General features: G+C 37.1%; 1 protein-coding gene across 1 annotated transcript in view; it reads right to left on the reverse strand.

Annotated features, from left to right (window-relative positions):
* Positions 1 to 9,078: 9,078 nt before the first annotated feature.
* The window catches only part of ARHGAP5 (Rho GTPase activating protein 5), a 50,181-nt gene continuing 34,948 nt past the window's right edge, over positions 9,079 to 24,311 (reverse strand). Inside the window, exons 5-8 of the mRNA XM_030482845.1 lie at positions 21,888 to 21,965; positions 20,386 to 20,517; positions 18,584 to 18,689; positions 9,079 to 14,052 (exon numbers count right to left, since the gene is read on the reverse strand). Coding sequence (XP_030338705.1) covers positions 13,722 to 14,052; positions 18,584 to 18,689; positions 20,386 to 20,517; positions 21,888 to 21,965 — 647 coding nt within the window. The 3' untranslated portion in view covers positions 9,079 to 13,721. The remainder of the gene's footprint in view (positions 14,053 to 18,583; positions 18,690 to 20,385; positions 20,518 to 21,887; positions 21,966 to 24,311) is intronic.

The raw sequence follows: 24,311 nt of genomic DNA on the forward strand, positions 1-24,311 counted from the left end.
AGGTAACATGAGGATCACTCCTATTTCTAATTCAGCCTGAGGAGCCCTGAAGCTGTTGGCAGTGAATGCTTTCAACGACGAACATCAAGATGTGCAAAACTGGTTAAGAACGTGAAAACTGGCCAAAGTACTTTAAGCAAAAAGGAAAATAAGTTTTTTTTTTTAATTGTTCAAGCAGGTATATTCTTCAAAGTGAATCCCAGCCAAAGGCATCTTGCTTGCAGTCTGCAGACTGTACTGGGTCTACAGCAGGAAGCACAGGGCATCTTACTCTGCCTTCATGGACAGCACATCAACATATGCCAACCCAGAACAACCTCGCTGCTGGGGCCCAATACTACATATTGAATTATTCCAAATGAATACTACTACTAGCTAGTCATCTGATCCCCCAGACTGCTGAGGTGACGATGAAGGAAGCCTACCTAAACCACATTCACAGCAAAGCTTTGCTAGCCACAAGAATTCATGTGTCACTATTTTACATATTGTTTTGGTGCCTATTCAGGAGCAGTGCAATGTAGGTAAATAGCCTAACTGCTCTGATGATCTTCCTCTTTCACTCCAAACTCAAAGGCACATGATCTTTTGTAACATGATGAATACCCCAGTAAACCCCCTCTCTGTTCCCAGACACAGCTTAATAAATTTCCACTTGAATACTGATGACACAATTGGGGTAGGAAGAAAGCAAATTCATCTTGTGTTAGTATCTCAACAACACACAAATGTGGTAAGACTATGAAGAATAAATCCATTTCTATATTCTTTGTTGTACACATACTAGTGCTTTCTGCAGTGGTTTTGCAATCAATTGGCCCTATGGTTATCTCACGCTTAAGTCAATAAAATCTTCACATTCACACTGCAATGGACTGCATTTCTAGTACAATATACAGTGCATTCTACATCATATCATGTGTGCATAGCGGTATCTATAAATATATCAATGAGAGTATTAGAGAAATATGCTTCCTAATAGGATATTTTTCTTAAAGCAATCCTTTCATTTTATTACCTTTTCCAGGTATACTGTATGTTGTTTGTTTTGCCATTTAAGAAACTGCTGCTTCAATATTTTGGAATGCACTGTCAACACTAAAGGCTGAAGGGAGTGATATTGATATCACACTCCAAAACCAGCATAACTTGATTAATGGCCTCTACTGCAGTGAGGAGCCACAGTGCAGCACTATGGATTTACCTTCTTATGAATGTAAAGAAAGTGAGGAGAATGAGAGGACAGCTGTGTGTTTAAAAGGCCAAATCACAAACTTTGAGACAGTGGTATTTATTTCATAAGTTAAAGGATTTGTTGGGGTTTTTTGTTGCTTTAATCTAGCCCTAGAACTGTTGAAGGGAGCCATAAATTTAATAGCCAACAAACCCTATGGATACATGACACTAAATCTTAAATTTAGCTTGTACTAAATGAGATCTTTATTATGGGATTCAGTGCCAAAGATATTTGCTTTGTTTATACAACATCACATACATCTTTGCAGACAAAGCTAAAATCTTCATTTCTTTAGATTTTAGAATAAGGACTTATAAAATGTTAATTAGGTACTCTGAGAAATGGGAAGTATTTTAACATTTTGGATATATGGAAGTAATTTAGAAGTGAAGGCATCTTACTTATGCCATCTAACCATATTTCTCTCTTGAATGTTGGAAGCATCCACTAAAGAACTAACATTAATTCTAGAATCCTCACTGAACGAAGCAATTTTAATACTTCTTTAAAGCAAGCCAGCCATGATAATTGAGGAAAGCAGCAAATCTGCATTAAGTACACATGCTTTAAGAAGAGACGCATCCTCTGATCTTCACAGCTCAATTCAGTAACCAGTTTGAAATGTCGCCTTTGCTTTTATCCAGGGCTCACTGTGTCTTTTGCGTTTTCTCTATCATTCTTCTCAATGACAGTGTTGGATCACAGAGTTGTACCATGATTTAATAGCTAGTATTTCAGGAGAAACTAATATAAAACTGCCTGCCTCTCGACTTCTTTGAAAGGCAGAATTGCAGAATGCTTCATTCCCCATCTTCCCCACCATTACTCAAGCACTTACTGATCCAGCAGTTCACACCATTTCAGTTACTTAAGCGGACAGAAACACACACTGAACAGTGCAGTAGAAAGACTTGGGTCTCATAAGCTTCACCTAAAACCATTCCCCCATCTGAATGGTACCATTTTACAAGTACACATTGGTAAAATTCATGGTTTATAGTATGTTGACATAGGGGCTAATCAGCCTTACATGTAATTTACATGATATAAGTTGTATTAGTAGAGTGGTCAGGACTGTGCCCAGTTTGGACCACCAATATGCTTACAAGAAAGGCAACAATAATGCTAGAATGTTCATAAACACAAACTGTAAAAAAACTTAAAGGAATGTGTTACTTGGAGAAAGAAAAGACAGCTGTGGAAAGCACTGAGAGAGGAATGGGATACAGCAGTCTTCCAGCATCTAAAGATCACCATAAAGGTGACAATGATAAATATTCACCATGTCCACTTGCAATAGAACTAGAAGAAGACAGTTTATCTTGCAGTAAAGAAGATTTAGCTTGGCTACCAGGAGAATATTTCTTCCCATAAGGATACTGAATCACTGAAATCAGACATGGAGAAAGGTGTGGAAACTGTTACACAGGTTTAGAAGAAAAGTACAGATTAATTTCCACCAGAGATACAAGACTGATCAAGACCTACATCTGTATATCCAAATATCCTTCTTTTTATAAACTCTCGTGGGTCAAGAGTTGTATCTCAATACTTGTGTACATTTTCAAATCTAGTGAGCATTTGTATTGATTAAACCAGCACAACAATTTGAATACAGAGAAGTAGTCAAATCAACCCACTTGTGTATCTTGAGCTACAACCTTTACATTAACACATGCAGCCATTCCCCTATTTGGAGCAGATTACTTTCGCATCTTGATTTGGATCTTCACCTTCTTTAAAAACTAAGTTCTTCCTGCTTTGTGAAGACCTTTGCCTTTGCCTTAACTCTAGTTCTTACCCATTTTCCTATCTGAAATTTCACCAGTATGATTTACAAAAATCCATATAATCCCAGCTGTTGTACCTGCATTACCCAGTTTACTCTTTTTATTGTACAGGTGGGCCCCTGAATGCACCACCGAGAAAGTGCCAAATACCCCAAAGCATGAAATGTTTCTTGTTCAAAAAATGCGTGATCTAAGTGTAAGGCAAGAGACATCAGCTGGCTATAACAAATGGGCAAGGCGACATACAGTGTATCAACGTGTGATGCGAGTCAGGCAAGGTCATTCTTTGCTTTTCACTACTTGTTTCATTTAGGGAAGTAGGGAGGGCCAAAGGATTTTTAGCAGTAAGCTTGATAAGAATATCATTTGTGGGTTTTGTAATGAACCAAAGGGTGAGATCAGATGCCTAGATTTAAGAAGACCACCGTCCTCATGCCTGCCTGTGCATTTTTATACGCATCTCTGAAACACCTATTTTTCAGAATCAAAAGGGAAAAGGACTTCATTATTTTCTGCTCAGTGAGTATGTGCACATGAAGATCTCATGCATATATCTTAACTTTTCTTCCCTTTTGCCATTCAGTTATTCTCAAAACTTGTTTACGCAATTCTTTATCTCCACATCAATTAAAATTAGAAGGATCAGGGAAAGTGTGCAGTTTTTGAACACAAGCGGGTTCCTTCAAGCCTCTTGAGGGAAAGGGCAAATACTCGCATTGCTGATGTGAAACAAGAGGATAATTTTTCTAAACTTATTTTCGAAATCAGAGGGAGATGTCTTTCCCACTGCAGTATTTAAGGAGGGCAGTACACAGCCATGTACCACAGGTTTTCAAAGATACAACTGCACATGAAAGGCCAACCCTTGAGCCTCCGCCCTGCCTAGGAACAAGACACAAGGGACCAGCTACCCACAGTGCATCTGCAGGAGCGGTGCATATGGACCTCTGCCACAGCTACAGAACAGGGGCCAATTCCCAAGGCAAAAACTCCCAGATTTTTCTGAAATTCACATAGGTAAAATTGCTCACTTTTAATTTCTCCTCTGCTTCTTGAATATCAAATGTATGAATAAAGCTCTTCAGGAAGCAGACACAGGCTAAAAATGCATGCATTTGAGCGTTCAGTTTCCAACACAACGTGGAAAACTCAGCAAGTTGTGCCATACACATAGCTGAATCCGAGACATCTGGGATCATGGAAATAACAGATTAACGTGTAGAGAAAACAAGTGTTGGAAAGGCCATTTTCATAATTCTCCATGCATACATGCGCATATGTGAGACTTCCACTGATCAAGTAGAAGTTGCCTACTGGCGACTTCACAAGTAAATGAAAACTGTAATTCCTTCCTTGCTAATTGAACCTCTACCAAAGCAGGCAGTGCAACATTGCTATCCCAAGTCAGCTTCATTTCAAAGGTGAAGGAAAGAAGCATTTTAACTGTAACACAGGACTTGGTCTAACTTTATCAGATAAACTCTAACCAATGACTGTTTTCTGGCAATATTCACTAAACCTTCTAAATTTAGCTAATACTGCCATTGAGTTGCTATGATGTTGTACATGTGTAGACAACTTTTAAAAGAAGGAACTGGGTACAGGTCAGAAATAACACTGTAACAAATGTCAGAACACAAGTCTGCTAAGTATTTTTGAGAGATGGGTAGAAAATATAAATCTGGCATTTGCACTATGCCAGATTATGGGATAAGACTATAAAACAGGCTATGACAGTCATTTTTGTAGCCTGATTTCCAGTAAGGAAAAATTAAGACACGCTTTTATCCGCTTTAACTATTGCTTCTCTCTTTGGAGAGCTACGTATACAGAACAGGCTCTCTTTCCTTTGTACATGGGTGCTCCAGATGTTGCAGCTGCAGTAGTGCCACTTGCAGTTGAAAACAAACTTCTACCACTTCAGGCAAAAAAGGTCACCCTAGGTGTTCTTCAATGAGGAAGAACATGTCAGCTGTCTCCTTTTTATAGTCTTAGCAAGAAATCTCGATCCCTTTTACTCACCATCAGAACAAAGAATAATCCAGGGCCTCCCATAACCAGTTATCTCCACACAAGAAGTTTGGTTGTTTTTTTTTTAACTACTGAACACAATAATAGTTTAAAAATGGCATTAATATACCTGCAAATCAAATATACAAATCCATAAGAAAGGATCTGGTTGCTAGTCAGATAACTGTGATGCCACCAGGAAAACTAACAATAAAAGAATAAAAGGTTATCCTCTGTAATGTGAATACTTCACTGGTATCCCCAGAGGGCTACTTAGCATATTCTTTCTTTGAATAACAAATTCCACCCCCAAATAAAAATGTTGTTTACAATTCCACAATAAAAATGCATAGCATCAGCTGGTTTTTTTTCCCCCTCCTTTTTATAAAAGAAAATTTAAAAAACAGCCAACCCAAAAAAACCACAAAAACTTTAAAGATTGTGATTCTCGCCAACCATGCACATTCCTTAGAACTTTGTCAGGGTGGGAAACTCTCTTATGCTACATGAAACCAGAAAAGACTCCCTGTAAGCAGGCATTCTTTTTTAAAGCTCTTGGTTCTTACTTTGAAAGGGAAAAAGCTGGTGCAAACTGTCTTCTGCACCTCCTCAGCAGTCTCCTCCTCAAGCATACAACTAGATGGCTGTTAAGAGCAGTGCAGCACTGGGAATGGAGTGTGTTGGAACATGTCCTCATATTATAAAAATGCAGAGAGAAGCCACTGAAAACACTAGAAGGAAAAAAATACTCACCATAAATATTTCTTTCGATTCAGTTTAAAATTTCTAAGCTCTTGAAATTCCCACTCTTTCTTAGCTTTCTACGGATGAGTAAACTAGTCACACATCCTATCTGCTCATATTTAGCATGCTTTCTAGTACTCTTTCACTTCAGGTGTACATGCAACACTTACCTGCAAGAAAGCAATTGCTTACTTTTTTTCTTTGTGAGACAATTCAGAATATACACTTCCCATCTAAATGAGTTCAGAATATGCTTTTTACTACTGTTCCGCGCAAAAATAGCCGTAGGCTTCCCTAACTAGTACATCAGAAGGCAAGAGACTCATAGAAGTTGTAAGCTATTTCTTTCTTTCCATTTCTGAAGAAATCTTGCCATGCTAAGGCTCTGGGCACCTGTCCCATAAATTAATGCACAAAGATAAATAACTGCCTGTAGATATTCGCTTCAGCCCACTTGTCCTCAGCAACTTTAGGGAGAGGGAAAGAAAGGTTTTGTAGCAAGCCCAGAAGTTAACAAACACGCATTCTTGTAGAGCAAAGGAGGAGAGGTGAGATCTAAAGCCAAGCACTCCCAAATGAGAATGCCCTGCAGCAGAATCTCTCCTTCATACTGAGGGAACTCTAGCTGAGCAGCACTGCTGTTTCCAGGGGGAAAGGGAAGGCGGGGGCAAAGGGGGAGGGGAAAAAAGTAAAGAAATAGTAAATGGGGAGGGGAAAAAAAAAAAAAAAAGGGATGAGGGAGGGTAATATTCCAGGAATCAGGCTCAGCCTATTTACAGATCAGTGGCTTAAAAATTATTATGGCCAGTGTCTTAAAGTAGAATAGTGGATGCAGGGCAGTAGTCAAAATCCAGAGGGAGCCATGAGTCCCTCCCCTCAGCTTACGTGAAGCACAGTCTTGGAGAAAAGCAGAAGCACCCAGTTCCTCCTGACACTTTGAATGCTAGGATTGGTCATAGATGCCTGCAGTCATTTAGGGTGTTTGTGGTGTCAAATTGTTTGCTTATTTCCCCATTGGGTCAGAGCTCAGCTTTGACAATCACATTACATGCACACCAGTTCTCATGCACACCTCCCTTTTGGAGAATAATAGGAGGCAGGGGAAGTATTAATTTTACTTCAAAGAACAACTACAGCCATGACTGAGAGGATAATTTGTTCCACAGTTCACTTACTCTGCCATGGACAGTCTTCCAAATGATTCCAGCTGGATTCATGTCTTCATAGACAACTTTCATGTTTTCACTGAATGAGCTGGGTGTTTACTTCGCTATCATGCTACAAAAACACACCTCTGACAGGTAACAGTTCAGCCCTCTATTTTTCTTAGAAACTGCCTTCTTTTTGAAATGAAGAGAGAAAACAAAATAATACTTGATAGCCCACAGAGAACAGATCTTGATTTCTACTTCCCCAGAAGTATCTCAGGTCAGAGAAGCTTTGTATCCTGGTAAATAAATCTGGTCAGCTGTGAGGAGATATAAAGATGATTTAGAACTGCAGATAGTAGTTGTAATTCCACTCAAGACTTTTATATTAAAAAATAACAATGAAACACTCAGGGCAGCATGCTTCAGGAACAGGGATGCTGAAGAACAATTTAAGGTAGGTATGTATGTCTCTACTGTTCAGCTGTACCAATTTTGGCTGAAGGCCACATATTAATCCATGACCCTTCTTCTGTGGGACCAGAACTCCACAATGGACGTAGAGGACTCACTGTGCCCCAAACTCTGCAAGAACAGTGCTGGCCCTTGAAGTTAGAGAGGAGGGTATAGGGAAGAGCTTTCTCATCTCCTCCTCCCTTTACACTATCAATGGAAAAAAGAAGGCTCCCTACTCACAAACCTCTAGCACAGAGGTGAAGCCCAGCTGAGGCAAGCATCTTCACCTCAACTGATATACTGAGAACTACTAATATTCACCCTTCACTGTTTTAAACTGTCTCCCAGCTGCTCCTTCCAGCACTCTTTCATTAAAAGCAGGTCAGGATAGGGAAAGGACCACCCCAATATCTATCTATCTCCTAGCAATCAGGATCTCTGGATGTGGACAAGTGCTGCATCATCCCAGGTCCTGCACACCCAAAAGAGCAAATGAGTGCACACAGACAAGTGCAGACAAAAGGGGACAAAAGAGTATTGACAGGCTTTTATAAACTTTATGTGGGACCCAGCATGTTTTACAGGAGACAAGTATTATGACCATGTTATAAATTGTAAGTTTTGACTTTAAGTCAAAAATAAATACTAAGAGAAAAAAGAATAAAGAAAGCAGTCATCTGTAAAGAGATAAAGAAACTTTTCAACTCTAATACAGTTAAATAAAGGACATAAAACCAGGCTGATTTGTGTGACCACACAGGATAGCAAAATTAAAGCAACTTTAGAGCTAGACAACTCACAGATAGGATATCAAAATTACACACATCTGTTTACATTCAGTTTTCAAAACTTAACATCTGAATTGCAAGCAGTATCTGTCTGTAGCAGGCTAGCCACCCATTACTCTGTTAGAATCACGGTATCAACATCTGCTCTTTACCAAGTTGAAAAAGCATACGCATATATACATACATATTTCAGTAATGAACCACGGCCATTTCATTCTCCATATTGGTTTTTTGCTACATTCTATATATAATAATACCATCTAAGTGTTTTAAGAGGCAGCTGTTCAAAGTACATGATTTTTTTTCTTTTTTTTCTTTTTTTTTTTTTTGTTTTCTTTTTTCTTTTTTTTTTTGTTTTTTTTTGAGGTAGGTTTCTTGATCTCTTCTTCACTCCCAACCTGCACAGGGTTGATATGATCAAGGAAAAGCAGTCACTGCAGAAACTCATGTTGCACAGCCAAGACCAAGGGTGGAACCTTCGGGGAGAACACAACTCCTGCAATTTAACAGCGCAACTTGTTTATTCCCAGATGCTTCACCAATTCGTCGCACTCAGTGTCAGTTAACCAAAGAACTTCAGCTCTTAACTTACCACTTTGTACAGTTTTTACTTTTAATTCAATAAAACCCTGCAAAAGCAACTTAGGAGCCCCTGACAATTTTCATCAGTGGCATAGCTGAGAGAACTGCAGGAAGAGATGAGAATGGCTGCTTTGCCTTCACTTCTCCAGCAGTGAAGCAGAAAAATCTGTAGGAATAGATAGGTTGTTGTACTGCAATTCTAGGGAAAGTGCAAGATACACTACATAAATCAGTCAGTCACAGAAGCAGGTAGAGGTACTCTTCAAGTCAGTGTATCCACCCCAGAAGCACTGACATGCAGCCATGGCTAGAAGCACGATCACAAAATTCCCTTCCCATCTTTTCTTAACTCAAACAGCTTGCAAGTAGAAGTAACAACAGCCTTTCGTTATCATCACACTCTGAAAAAAACACAGTGACTGCACTGTAGGCATTCAATGAAATTATTTAATTCTCCATATTGTCTAAATCACACCAAATTAAAGAAAAAAACAGTAACGGACAAATTATTATTAATGTAATCAGGTATATTAAACCCTATTCTGCAATATAAAAGCACCAGAATGTTGGCTGAGCATCAACAACACTCAATTCAGCAACAAAAATACCAGGTCTAAACACACGTGTTGTATTTTCTAAGGAAGATGAGAAACATATGGGCAACAGCCATAAGATGCACCATCTACACACTTGGGAAAGAAACTGTCAATAAGAAAAGGAAGGAAGTGTTTGCTTTCACTAGCCATGATGACAGATTAAATTTACCCCTTCTGATTCCATGGAAACTATGAATTAGTTGAAGGACCGAATCTGACACAAGTGAACAGTAAAGTTACGCTTTGGTTCTCTACGACAGCTGCTCAACAGAATCTCCTGGCCTGCTGCAGAGCCCGAAAACGGCATTATGCTTCAGATTCGGTCGAGATGGGTTTTGCTACAGCACTCTAAAAACCTGAGATCTGCACACTGAGTTAATTACAGGCAGAACACATCCTATTAGAGATTAAAATGCTCCAGTATCTCAAAGTGTTAAGATACATAATAAAACTTGAACAGTGTTCAGATTTGAAGGCTGTCAGGAAGTTTTTGCAGCTAGCTCTGTATCGGCCGTGACTCCAGATGCTCTGAAGAAACAATCTATGCATATTAGCTGCATGCACACGAACTAAAAGCAGTACTATTATCAAGTTGGCTTTATCCCATATAGTTAGCAGAATTATGACCAATAACATACAACTCTGAAAAGCTAAAGCTGACCTCAAAACCCCCAGTTTTTACTTCAGGTTTCAAAATTCCACAGGAAAAAATAATTTCATGAGACCCATGACAGAGACCCTCTCCCCGAGAATGCCTTCAACACTTGATGCATGCAGTTTAACAAGATTTACTGCTAACTTTCATCCCTGGGTATATGAAGGGTAGGGTGCTTTTGCCTTTAAAAATCTAGTAGGCAACTAAACTGAACATTATACACAGTAAGCATCTTAGTATTTTATTTGTTGCATCTTTTATACAGAATAAGCTTCACTGATATTTAATTCACTGCAGCATTCTGCTGATGTAGCAACAAAAGATTACATTATAAACAAAGAACAAAATTTTTAATTTTTTATGTATGTGTAATTTTTTCAGTTGACAAACAGCATCACAATTACTGGAAAAACCCAAAATAAGCGTGTAAGCTAAGGCAAATTTTTTTAATCTCCAATTGATAGTTTTTCTGTATTTATCATAAATATCAGAAGCTAAACTCCAGCAACTAAAAATAAACATTTCTATAATTTCCTAGCAACCAGGATTCAAATAATGGAGAAAACATAGAACAACAACAACGTTTTTTTTCACTGAAGTTGACATCTGCCATCTATTTACACTATGTATGTTAAAATTCCACGAGATCATGGAGGGTAAGGAATTTTGAAATAACCTGTTAAGCATTACCTTAAATGGCACTTTTGTAACTCAGGTCTGGGATTTAAAAATTACTAAAAACAATAAAAGACAATGCACTGCAGTATGTCTATACCAATATTACATAAAAAAGACAAACTACTCCATAAAGTGTCACTGAGATGCTCAACCAAAAATAATATACATTTGTATCTATATCAAGATAGATATACTGTAAAAATGCTCACATTAAAAATATAGTTATTATTGTTTGGATTTTCATTAAAACTAGAAGGGACTACATGAGCCAAAGTATGAGGAATTCGTATATAACGACATGCTTCCTCATTTTATAGCACTAATAAAAATAATAATAGAGAAAGCTCTATTATAAATCTTTAATAATGATGGTATGATTTCCCAGTTTCTTTTAAAAACTTTACTACATGGGTGTATGTGCATGCAAGTCTGTGCACATGTGCCCGTGTACATCAACATACAAGCACATAAAAATATCAAAGTGTATACGTTACACATACACACATATCCACATTTCTGCATGTAACACTTCTGTAACGCAAGGATTCCTCTGTGTGACCATCAAGTGCCACATGCCATGCTTTCTTATTATTTCTCTTTTTATGTTTTATCCAGTAAATGCAACAACACTTTCATATCTGGCCAAATATAAGTGTTAAGATCTTTAAAAATCATGACGTAATTTAGCCGTAACATCTCACACAAGAAATAAATGGTACTACGAATACTGCTGATCACAAGTTCAACATGAAAGTTTGTCATGAAATGGAATGTAAATGATTCTAAAAATTAGTATTCAAAGATTACTTAAATAGTATGGCAAACAACTTGGAATTTGTAGAAAGTTTAAAATGTAATTCACATTACAAAGACTGGAGATACTTTATAGATATAACTTTTAAATATGAATATGACTGGCATTTATTTTTAAGCTTACTTCTATTAGAAATAGACTTGTTTCCTGTACAGGTGATGCTTTGTCTATACCATATACAGTAGAAAAATAAATTCTTTAGCAACCTAGAAATAGTTTATAAAACTCTTGAAGTTTCATTTTTTCTGCTAAACATGCCAAGATTAGACTGACAACTATAAATAAAAGCTATATAGACAACAGGTAAAGTAGAACAAGTTAAGAATACTACAATTTACAGGACAGACTTTATTGTACTATTAACTCCTGTGTGCTTTGCAATAGGAATAGGGTTGACTTTTTTGTTTATGTTTTCTTAGAAAAGATAATTACTTGCAAGAATATAACACAATATCAAGATAATTTATAATATACATGTACTTCAAACAGCAGCCGGGTTTATGGTATCGTAGTAATCTAGAATGATACTCCAAGTCATAATTAGAAGTACAATACCTAGGACATAAGTGGCAAAGGCAATTTTTATTTTGGGAAAATGGAGCAAATCAAACTCTTAAAAGCCTTAATTCTCAAAATCATCTATTTACTATAATACATACAAGACGATCTTAAATCTTGTTATAAGTGAAGATTACAACAGTGACCATCATAAAGCTTTTTTTTTTTTTAACTACACAAAACATTCTAGCAGCTGAATGAGCTGAAACTGTTTTCTTCTTTGCAGACCTAAAAAGGTGAATTTTGAGCACGAAAGAACAAAAGCTGCTATGAAAAGTCTCACAGGTAGTGTTTATCTATGGTCTCTCCTTTGCTACAATTTGTAACCTTCTAAGTTTTTTACCACTAACAAAATAATTAACCCAAAGATTTGTTTAAATTAAGCAGCATTCTTTTACAGCAAAATTGGTACCAACGTAAAAGTAAAATAAATGAAATAAAAAGAGATAACTTAAAAATATGGTAGGGAAAAAAAAAATAAATCAGTCATTTGAATTTTTAGTACAACATACCACAGGGAAAAAAAAATATGAATACAAGTTTATGTGATTTTATATATACACACTCCAAAGAGGTTAATTGTCAGTACCCAAAGTATTTATTGCTATGTATTAGCAATGCATTTTTGTATATCTTTAAAGGGTCACATAAAAATAGATTTAAAGAATAGATTAATTGAAGTCCTAGATTAAAACAGTTTGGTTTAGAGAATTTTACTACAACAAAATTCATGTTTATGTATGAAAAGTTATATAACCTTATATGAAAATGTCATGAACTATTTTCTAAACACTACATGTATTCCCAAGTGGGAAAAATTAAAATATCTAAAATATATTAGATTAAGTTTACAAGACCATCAATGATCTTTTAAACATGCAGCTGTTTACAGAATTAACAGTTTTACAAAATGTTTAGTTCAGTAATGGAACATAAAGAAATAAGTAGGCAACATCAAAATTTTTGTACAATATTTGAAACTCACTTTTACAACAAGCATGTCCTTGGTATTGTGCTGTAAGAACTAATAAGCAAGTTCACCCACCCTTAACAAACTGTCCACAGGTTTACTTACAAGTAAAGATGGATGGTGAGGGACTGTAAAATTCTCAACAGTGCATTTTGCATTCTTCCATAAACCGTCCTAAGCATACCATCACATAAGTAGCCAGGAGATTACAAAATAAACTATAGCTGGGCTTTAGTTGTTTACATAGAATGCTCGAATGTGAATAAAATTGCCAAAAATAGCATGTTAAATAACAAAAACAGCCATAAAGCAGGCTGTAAGCATTGAATGTTTCATAAATGTAATTTTTTAAATTTTTAAATTTCTATAGAAAAATTTTATTCACAATATATTGTGACAAACCGTCACAAGAATGATATAGTGATTGCAATAAGGTATCATGCAGCAGCAGCTTTGTACTTTATAGCTATTTTTGCTTTTAAAAATTAAACCTCTCCAGTCATGCTTATCACATAGTTTTTATCTGCAGTGTGTACAAATGAGGAACACAGTACGGGATATAACAAAAAGATGTCCAATCAGCTGGATGGGAATTATTTGTCATAAATATGAAGTACATTACTGTATCCTGAAACATGCATGTCTATAGCTTGTCCTTACTGTCCAGTGCCAGGCTGCCTGCAATCATCTTCTGTTTATATAATACCAAGAGGGTCTGCTGGTAATTGTGACTGTATCAGCTGAGGCTGCAGCGGTGGTGGTAACTGAAGAGGTACCATTGGCTCCACCATCTGCACTGCGTTGGAAGGCGGCGGCTGACATGCCACTGGGTTAGGTGCTTCTACAATCTCCCCATTGTAAAAGAAAAACTGACACTGTTGAATGAAGGTCTCTATAACCGACTGGTGGATTTTGGTGGTAGAAAGAAACTCTCTGTTTTCAAAATCAGGTCTCATCAAAGTAGGCCAGAAACAAATCGATAAATTATCAGCTGTCATAAAGTTGGTTTTATATTGCTGACTAACCCTGAAATGAGAACAACATGCACAGTATGAAATACAACCAGTATGCATTCAACTACAGATATTTTCATAGATCTCTCACTGTAAGCATTCTTATTAAACAATCGCAAGGCTTTTACTACTTTTCTCCAGCTATCCATTTCAACAACCATTCTTGGTTTTAAGGTACTATGCAGAAGAAAATTCAGAAGCTGCGACTTCAGATTTGAATAGCTAACAAATATAAATCTGATTCAGCTATTAATCAAGAAATAAGTTCAACATTCCACCAACATTTTGAAGTGACAATAATAAGTTTTAAATTTCTCAACCAGCTACAGAATTTCATAAAAATAACATTTCATCCACAAAAATGTCTACAAGACATCCATTAGAATATCTTAGAGAAATGGCTTCTTACTCTAGGACAGTCAATATTGAATAACACCTATGACATGATCTAAATTAATTATTAGAATACTATTACAAAAAAGGAAAAAACAAAACAAAACACACACACAAAACCACCAACAAATCATCCTTTTACAAAACTTCTCTACAATCAAACGCCACCTCAGAAAAAAATGCACTGCTTCTCATAAGAATAGGTTAGAAAGAGTCAGAATATTCTGTTTTCTAAAAACCACTCTGCATCCTAACGCAACATCACCATTTTATCTAGAAGTAATTGATGAGAGATACATGAAAAATTATGCGTTAATAAATCCGATAAACACCTAAGATATTCAGCTGGGAACATGCAATTCCTATATTACAGTAGACAGCACAAAGGTAACAGCTACAGTTGTCCTGCAGAAATAGAGGGAAAATAAAACTTCAGCAACTTGTCAGTTACAATTTTGATGATTAACAAGAGCAGACTGCAAGAATTTCTGACAGCTGGCTGTAGTCCATAGATTCAAAAGCTGTGAAAACCATAGTAAACACTAGAATTAATGCTATAAGAAAATATTTTCACTCATTTACACCGCATGTATAGTGGTAACTATAAAGGGTAGACTTCCAGTTTAGCATGCGCATTACTTATTCCAAATAGTGTGAGGGTACACAAATACTGCCTCTCAATCTGGTTTGAATAAGCTTGGTCTAAGGAATATCTGGATACTGTTTCTGAGAGACAGTAATATTCATAATCTTTTTCCTAAAATAGTTGTATTTTAACTTTATTTAAGGATTAAAGAACCTGAACAGAGAAATGTAAGCTTATGCTTTGTTTAGCATTTTTAAAGAGTTTTCTTCCTATCCCACATTCTTTTGTGTATAAATTCCTGCTAGACTGTACTCCAGTCAGCATAGGTTCATGCAGGGCAGGTCCTGCTTGACCAACCTGATCTCCTTCTACAACAAGGTGACCCTTCTGGTTGATGAGGGAAAGACTGTAAATATTGTCTATTTGGACTCTAGTAAAGCATTTTACGCTGTCTCCCACAGCATTCTTCTGGAGAAACCGGCTGCTCATGGCCTGGATAGGTGGATTCTTCACTGGGTAAAAAAAATGGCTGGATGGCCAAGCCCAAAGAGCCCGAAGAGTAAATAGTGTCACATCTAGCTGGCGGCCAGTCACTAGTGGTGTCCCTCAGGGCTCAGTACTGAGGCCACTGATGTTTAATATCTCCATTGATGATCTGGATGAGGGGATCGAGTGCACCTTCAGTAAATTTGTGGACAACACCAAGTTTGGTGGGAATGTTGATCTGCTGAAGGACAGGACGGCTCTGCAGAGGGATCTGGACAGGCTGGATCGACAGGCTGTGGCCAGTGGTAGGAGGTTCAATGAAGCAAAGCCCCAGGTCCTGCACTTGGGCCACAACCACCCCATGCAATGCTACAGGCTTGGGGAAGAGTGGCTGGAAAGCTGCTCGGTGGAAAAGGAGCCGATAGCTGCTGAGCATGAGCCAGCTTGTGCCCAGGCAGCCAAGGAGGCCACAAGCATCCTGGCCTGTATCAGAAATAGTGGAGCCAGCAGGGCCAGGGAAGTAATAATCCCCCTGTACTCGGCACTGGTGAGGCCACACCGCGAATACTGTGTTCAGTTCTGGACCCCTCACCACAAGAAAGACATTACATTGAGGTGGTGGAGCAGGTCCAGAAAAGAGCAATGAAGCTGATGAAGGGTCTGGAGCACAAGCGTTACGAAGAACAGCTGAGGGAACTGGGGTTGTTTAGTCTGGAGAAGAGAAGGCTTACGGGGGACTTTATCACTCTCTGCAGCTACCTGAAAGGAAGATGGAGTGAGGAGCTGGCTGGTCTATTCTCCCAAGTAACAAGCGATAGGACAAGAGGTAACGGCCTCAAGTTGCACCAGGTGAGGTTTAGACTGAATATTAGGAAATTTCTTCACTAAGATGGTGATCAGGCATTGGAACAGGCTTCCCAGGGGAGTGGTGGAATCACCGTCCCTGGAAGTTTTCAAAAGCCATGTAGATGACTGACATGGCTCTTCTACTTGTTGCAATCCAGTTACCTGACACTCAACATTCAGCTGTACTATGCAAATAAATTACCAGCTGAAGACTTGTGACAATTCAGATTGCCACTCTTTCACAGAAATTTCCATCAGGTCCATTAAGAACTACTGAACATTTCAGGTAACTAATAACTGCGTTGAATTTGGGATGTTTTGGTTTACTCCAGATACATGCAAGCACATCTTGCAATTCTGTAATATGTAAATGCATGGAATAATTACATTCATTGATACGATTTTATCTATTTTAGGGCTGAATTTGCTCTGTTGACTAAAAAGGGTTAAAAGGTCCCATTTCTACCCGTACATTACATGCCCAGTTAGATCTTTACGAATACCTGCAAAAAACACAAACACACTAGTCTGGAACAATTTAACAACTTAAATGTCATTAAAAGCTTATTAGTGTACATATACAAAATTGCCCAGCTGGAAAGCACCATTGTAGGGTAGGACCTGAAAGTCCTGGAGGACAACAAATTGAACACGAGCCAGCAACGTGCCCCTGTGGCAAAGGCCACAGCATCCTAGGTTGCATTAGAGTTCTGCCAGCAGGTCTAGGGATGTGATCTTTTCCCTCTACTCAGCACTGCAAAAGCCACATCTGGAGTGTGGGGTCCAGCTCTGGACAATCCAGCACAACAGACACACATGGACACACTGGAGCAAGCCCAATGAAGGGACACAAAGATCATTAAGAGACAAAGAATCTCAAATGAGGAAAGGCTGGGCAAGTTGGAACTGCTTAGCCTGGAAAAGTTCAGGGGAAGTCTTATAACTGGTTTTAAATATCCAATAGGAGGGTGCAAAGAAGATGGATTGAGACTCTTTTGAGTGGTGTCCAGTGACAGGACAAAAAGCCACAGGCAGAAAACACACACAGGAAATTCTGGCTGAGTGTAAGAAACGCTTTTTTACTGTGGGTCCTGGGTTCAGCTATAGCAGTCATTTTTCTCCTTCTTAGTAGCTGGTGCAGGGCTGTGTTTTTGACTTTCAGCCTGGGAACAACACTGATAACACCGATGTTTTTAGTGGTTGCTAAGTAATGTTTACTCCAGTCAAGGACTTTCTCAGTCTCATGCTTTGCCAGGGAGGAGGGGAAGCCAGGAGGAAGCAGAGACAGGACACCTGACCCAAACTAGCCAAAGGGGTATTCCATACCACAGCACGTCATGCCCAGTATATAAACTGGGGGGAGTTACCTGGAAGGCCCAGATCACTGCTCAGGTCAGGCTGGGTATCGGTCAGTGGGTGGGGAGCAATTGTATCCTCTCCCCTTGTTATTTCCCTTACCACTATCATCACTGGTGGTAGCAGTAGTGGTTTTGTATTGTACCTTAGTTACCGGACTGTTCTTGTCTCAACCTGTGGGAGTTACATTCTTTCGATTCTCCTCTCCAGCCCTCTGGGAGCGGGGGGAGGAAGAAGCGGGGGGAGTGAGCGAGCGGCTGTGTGATTGCGTTACCAGCTGGGCTTAAGCCACGACACTGTGAGGGTGACAGCACTAGCACAGGTTGTCCAAGGAGATTGTGGAGTCTCCCTCCTTGGAGAAAACTGAAAACCCAGGGGGACACCATCCTGGGCAATCTGTTCTAGTTGACTCTGCCAAAGCAATGGGGTTGGACTAAACAATCTCCAAAGGTCCCTTACAATCTCAACAACTCTCTGATTCTGTCTAAAAATACGTGGGGGGGGGGGGGACGGGACGGGACACAAAACTCAAAAAAAACCGCAAGCTAATATTTTCTACAAAAAAAAAAAAAAAAATTAAAAAAAAAAAAGCGCTCTGGTACTGCAGTGCATAGTAGTTCTTTCAAGGTTCATAACGTACACCATTTATGTAACTTTATAGTAGTGATGATGCCAGATATTTATACATCAATAAAATCCAAGAACAGAATATACAAACCTTTTATCAACCTCTAACTCCTAGTTTCATTTTCCACATTTATATTAACATATGAGCAATGCAGCATGAAATTTGCAATTTTAGTGGTCAATTCATTGTTACTGACACAGTACTTTTTGCAATGCTACAACTTAAAATTTTAGTAGAAAAATACTAAACCTGTTTAGATGCGTTATTACGTATTTGAAGACATCATAGTTCACTGGGTGGAATTTCTTCACAATTTCTTTTAACTCATGTAGTCGTTCTGTCTTATCGATGATTTCTATAGAAATAAGTGACATTTTCTGACACATCTAGAAAGACATACTGAATAAAGCGTTGCCAAGTCTTTTTCCTAGTATAATGGTACAGATAAGATACCCACAGAAAAATGCTGAGTGAGAAAATATTTGATAAAATTCCCATCTGCATATACCACTGCATTAAATATTTTTTAGTTATAGAAGTATGTAAAGACAAAATTATTTTTCTGTATTTAAGCTGAATTATTTATCTGTGTTTAACAGTAAAGAATGGCTTGATTAGCTCATTGTTGGCTTGTAGAATGACAACGAACAATGTGACAGGGTCACTTCTTGTTAGGTTTTCCTCTGCTTGCAAAATGTTAAGACTTCGATATATCTGTAAGAGTTATTTGGACTGAAGTTTCATAAAGATTTGAGGGAAGGAAGATATTCACATGAACTTAGAATGTCTTAAGCTTATCAGTTATTAAAAATAATAAAAAATTCTGAATGAGCCTGGTGCAGCTATTTTAAATATACTGTTTAAAGGAGAACAGGGATTTTCACAGGCCCAAGGGACATTATCTATGCTTCAAGGAGGAAATGATCAACATGTAAGGCAGAACTAGAGAACTAAAAAAAAAAAAAAAATAAAATTAAAAAAACCCAAAACAAAACAAAAACAATTTAAAGAAAAGGCAACCAGAAAACAAAACAAAAAAAAAAGCAATGAATGCTCCTGCTAAAACACTTGTAGGAAGTACTACAGAACTATACCTTCTGCAGAATTATGATTCATATCATAAAAAGGAATACAAGCTCACCTCTACTACTTGACTGCGCTGCTAAAAAGAAATTTAAGTCCACTTATATTCTATACTATTGCATGTTTTGACTGAAATTTAAGTGATACACTTTTAAGAAAAAAAACCAAAAAACAAACCCTAACTAATTACATTAAATAAGTGATTTGCCAGAAAAGTACAGCAGAAATACCACAAGTAGCTATCTACAGATACCATTCAAACCCACAAAATTTCTAATGGACTATATTTATCAAGTCCAGGCCTAAACCTTAGGTTTACACTAGTATTTTCATGTTTTAAATAAAAAAGCATTAAGAATACAGTATGTCACAGCTGTATCCTGAAAAAACGTGTAGCAGTCTTTTTCTGAAAGTTTGCTCTCTCTCTTGCCAATACAAGAGAGATACTCTTTTAAAAAAGGGAAGAGTTTAGTCATTTCACTTTGAAGTGTCTGAAAAACATTTGTAAGACAAACAAAATTAAGCATTTTGTATTACAAGGAGTTCAAAACGAATTTGAAAAAAATCTGGATCTGGAAGAGAATTACATAATATTTCATAGATGTGTCTGATTTCTAAAGCCTACTTTGAACGTATCAAGGGGTTTTTCCCCTGTAAAGAACTGCAAAACATTTGCAAGAACTTTCATCATATGCAGCACTAACAAAGAATGAAAAAAAAAAATTTCTCCAATTGAATTTCCTAGGCAAAAGAGACATAATAAACCTCAACTTATTTAGAAAAAATACCATGTTTATTTCATCATACAGTTCTGTTAATTTTAAAGAATATAAAAAGAATGTACATGTCTAAGCAATTTAACAATATTTTAGTGCAGCTAGTGCTTTCAACTGACAATGAAGTAAAAATTGCAATAAGGGCAATGAATAGAATGCAATTAGATCAAGACAAGATTGTTTATTACTTACTTGACGTTTCTAACAACTCTTGATGCAAAGAGTAAGGAATTAATGGATCTGGCAGATCGGCAAAAAAAGCTTTAAGAGCCCCAGCCACTGCATTTACTGTTACTCCCATAGACTCTAGGCTGATATTATGATCTGTAAACCAAAATGAAAGAGCAGTGTAAGTAAAACCTACAGCTATCATGCCTTGCAGCATTTTTGAAAACAAGAATTTATTCAAAAATTTAAATGTTGCCAAATGTTACAAAATGCACAAATAAATTGAACCTATGGATAAGCTGCCATCACTGTGACCCACATGCAATCAAATGTAAGAAAATCTCATAGTATAAGAAAACAGAAGAAGATCAGAAAAATAAAGTCTAATGCTCCATGCAGACTTAAATGCTTCTGTAGTAGCCACTGACTGGCTTCTGATTTATCAATTTTGACCAAGAATAATTTTTTTTAACAAAATTTTGGGAAATAGAATTTAAAACTGGTACAGGGCAAATGAATTTGTGATCATGTTCATGTGACCACATGAAGCCTTTTAAAGAAGGACAACAAAACATACCAGCGACCACACGTGGACACACAAACTACTGCTAGACTCCCAAACAACAGAAGCTTTATGGTTTGTAACTAGAGATTTTTTTTTTTTAATTGAAAGTTATAACAATAAAGCCAAGCCAGGTAATTTTTAAACCAAGGCCAGAAGTGGAAGCACTGAAGCTGCAGAATTTGAGTATTTAAAAACTGGAATTTTGAAAATGCTTTTTTACTTTTGAAAAGTCCGTTCCACCTGAAACTCTGGAACATCCTTTAATAAGGCCTGAAGAAAATCTAGCATTATACTCAGATTATCTGAAAAAGCATAGCGAAGGATAAAAAGCTAGTGTATTTATCTTTTTTGTCATTTAAGAGGTATTTTACCATTTTTCAGAGGCTCAAGCTCATGATTAATATCCAAGAACTTTTAAGCAGTGTTTTCATTTTGAAGTATCGAGATCATAAATTAAATGAGAAAACAGAAGGAAAAAAATGCTGACCCCTCTTTAACACATCAAAGTAAACAGCATGCTCTACCAATCGTATTCCAGTATATTCTAGCATGAGGAAGGTTGTGTTAGAAATTTATTATCAAGTTTTAATTGTTAATCCATATTGTTCAAGGGAGCTTTCAGCAAAATAAGTATCAAGAAGTACTACACATTCGGAGGATGATGTAAGGGAGAAGTGAATGACTTAATGCCTAGGACTGATGAACTATTAACATAAGGGCCAACTAGGACTGTATTTAAACTCTTTTAAACATTGGAATACCACCTAGAAAATATTTTAACAGCACTTAAACTCCACTGCAATGAGATTCTATCCCATCTTTGGTTTATACTAAGCTTCATTGGTAATAACCTGGACTATGGAAGTTACTATGAAAGTGCAACCCTTTTATATTGCAGTATGATAAATCCATGGAGAATTCAAGTTCTGTTTTGGCTTTTAACAATAAAATCTGTTCTTACCTTGATCAAACTGTTTCTGAATGTTGTCTTGATCTGTTTTATTCCCACTAACACGGTATAGGCCTTCAGTACATAATCCTTAGAAGGGGAGGAAAAAAATATTGAATATTCGAAAAAAGGTTTATCTACCTCAGAGCAAAATAGAGGCAGTCATAATTACTAGTTCAGAAACCAAAAGCAGGAAAACAAATCTTAAGTGTTTAAAAAGTAACATGTTAACCATTATAGTGATACAGGAGTACCGATACACAAAATACCAGTTGTTTATTTAGTCCACTGTTCCATTTAACAGGAATCAGAGGAACTCACATTGTAGGATAACAAGAACCTGACTGCAGGCATTTGTGGAATAATTTACCCAAAACTCTTCCTTTCCTGATCTCTACCACACTGTTCTTATTTGCCATCTTTTTTTTTTTTTTTAATCATCAAAAATATGAATTCTGGGGTTTGGTAGCCACAGAATTTATATTCTTAAATACTGTCTTCACAGTTTGGGCGTAACAACTTACAATGAGAAGCGATAACATGTTAATAAAATACTCTGCAGAAAAATCAAGTATTTGTAATTGATTCCTAATTTTTTAATTTCATGGTGTAACACACTCCTGTATGAGACAAGGACTTAATCTAACATACTTTCCTTTTTCTCATTTATATTTTATAAACTTTGTATCCATTTCTCCTCATTTTTCTATGGTAAATTATCACATCTTTTACAAGTTTTTCTTTTTTTGGAGGGGAGAAGAAGGGAAAAGGAGACGGCAGTTAGGAAACTCTCTTTCACTATGTGTTACAGAGTCATTATAATTACAGTAGCCATTCCAGGTAAACAACATTAAAAATACACTTTTATTATGCACACACAAACTTGCTCACTCCACTCCAGTGATTACGCTTCCTTTCACATTGCTATCACATTGCTATCTTTTTGTTCACAGCTACTCACTGAATGAAAGCATCATCCTGCTCATCACACCATTACCAAAGATCTTTTTCTTCTGTTAATTTAGAACCCATTAAAGAATACAAGCAGTTTATAGTTTTTATAGTTGCATAATTCTCCAAGTTATCTTTATGGGTGTAAAATTATCTATATGCTAGGTCTCCCTAACAGTACATGATTCTATTTAAAAATCCACTTTATGAAATCTCTTGGCTTTCTACCACCACTGCCTAATAATTGAATGCATTTTAGATTATCAGATCAATACATAACTCGTCTGTCACACCACAGTCACCAAGGGCGCGTTTCATGTCACCAAGAAACACTAGGAATCCTGTTACAATGCTCAAAGTACAGAAAGGACATAACTGCTTCACACTGCTCGGAAATGTTTACCAATTAATTTGATGTCAACTCTTCTAATACAATTCTTCCTTCTCAATGCGTCAACAATTCACATGTCTCTTTACTGGCTGCATCAAGGCTATTTAAGCAAGCTTTTTTCCAATAAAATTTTAAACCTACCATTTAGCTTTCCAAATCCATAGCCAAAATTTTTCTCTTGAAACATACACCTAAACAGTCCTTTCAAAAAACCTAAGTCTCATTCACTAATGTCCTGAAAAAGCACCAGGAGGTATAATTTGGTGGCACAGGGCAAAAAGGGGATTCAATGGTTTCCACAGCTGGAAGGGTTTTCAAACCTGTCTTCAAAAGAATGCTCCAGATGCACTACCTGGTATCACAGACAGAAACACTTTGCATTCCTCTTCCAGAAGTTGTAAATAAATACAAAAAAAAATCAGTGGTAGATAAGAACAAGCTAGGATCAAGATTCCCTTTGTCTAGTATGGGAGAAATCTCAGTTGGAGACCCTACAGCCCCAGGGTATTCTGTGTTTTATCCAACTACTATTCAATTTCTTTCTGCACAAAAGGAATTGAATGTGTTGCGATAGCATTTGCTGAGAAGTCTGATCCAGTCACTGTTTAGTAGGAGTGTTTAAGCCTTGGGCTGCTCTGAAGACAGAGATGCTTTACTGCAGTATCTGGGATTTTATGTTTTTAATTCCCTATTTCATCATGTAATAGACACCTCTGTTCTCAGACCAGTACAGCTCTGAGAAGCATAGAAAGACAATTTACAGTACTGCAGGAAATTTTCAGATTAAACAAGGGGATGTCTACTGAATTTAAGCATCTTCCAAAAATAGCTAAGTGCTGCAGTTCTGGATTAAGCTAACTAAATTTGTCTTTTAAAATTCCTCAAGCAAAAATAGTTTTTCTTGCTTGTATATTCTAGAAAGTTACACTTCATGAAACGGTTGGTCAACTGTCATCATGCTGTTTCTCTGCGTACACACAGTATGCAGAGAAGTCTGAAAGTATAATTTTAAGTAATATTTCAATTCGCTCTGTTGTTTTTTATTATCAACCAGGTCTCTGCAATGCTTGTTACACCAAGATCTTCATCAAGTA

Source organism: Strigops habroptila, chromosome 4 (genome assembly GCF_004027225.2).
Source record: "Strigops habroptila isolate Jane chromosome 4, bStrHab1.2.pri, whole genome shotgun sequence".
Lineage (NCBI taxonomy): Eukaryota > Metazoa > Chordata > Aves > Psittaciformes > Psittacidae > Strigops > Strigops habroptila.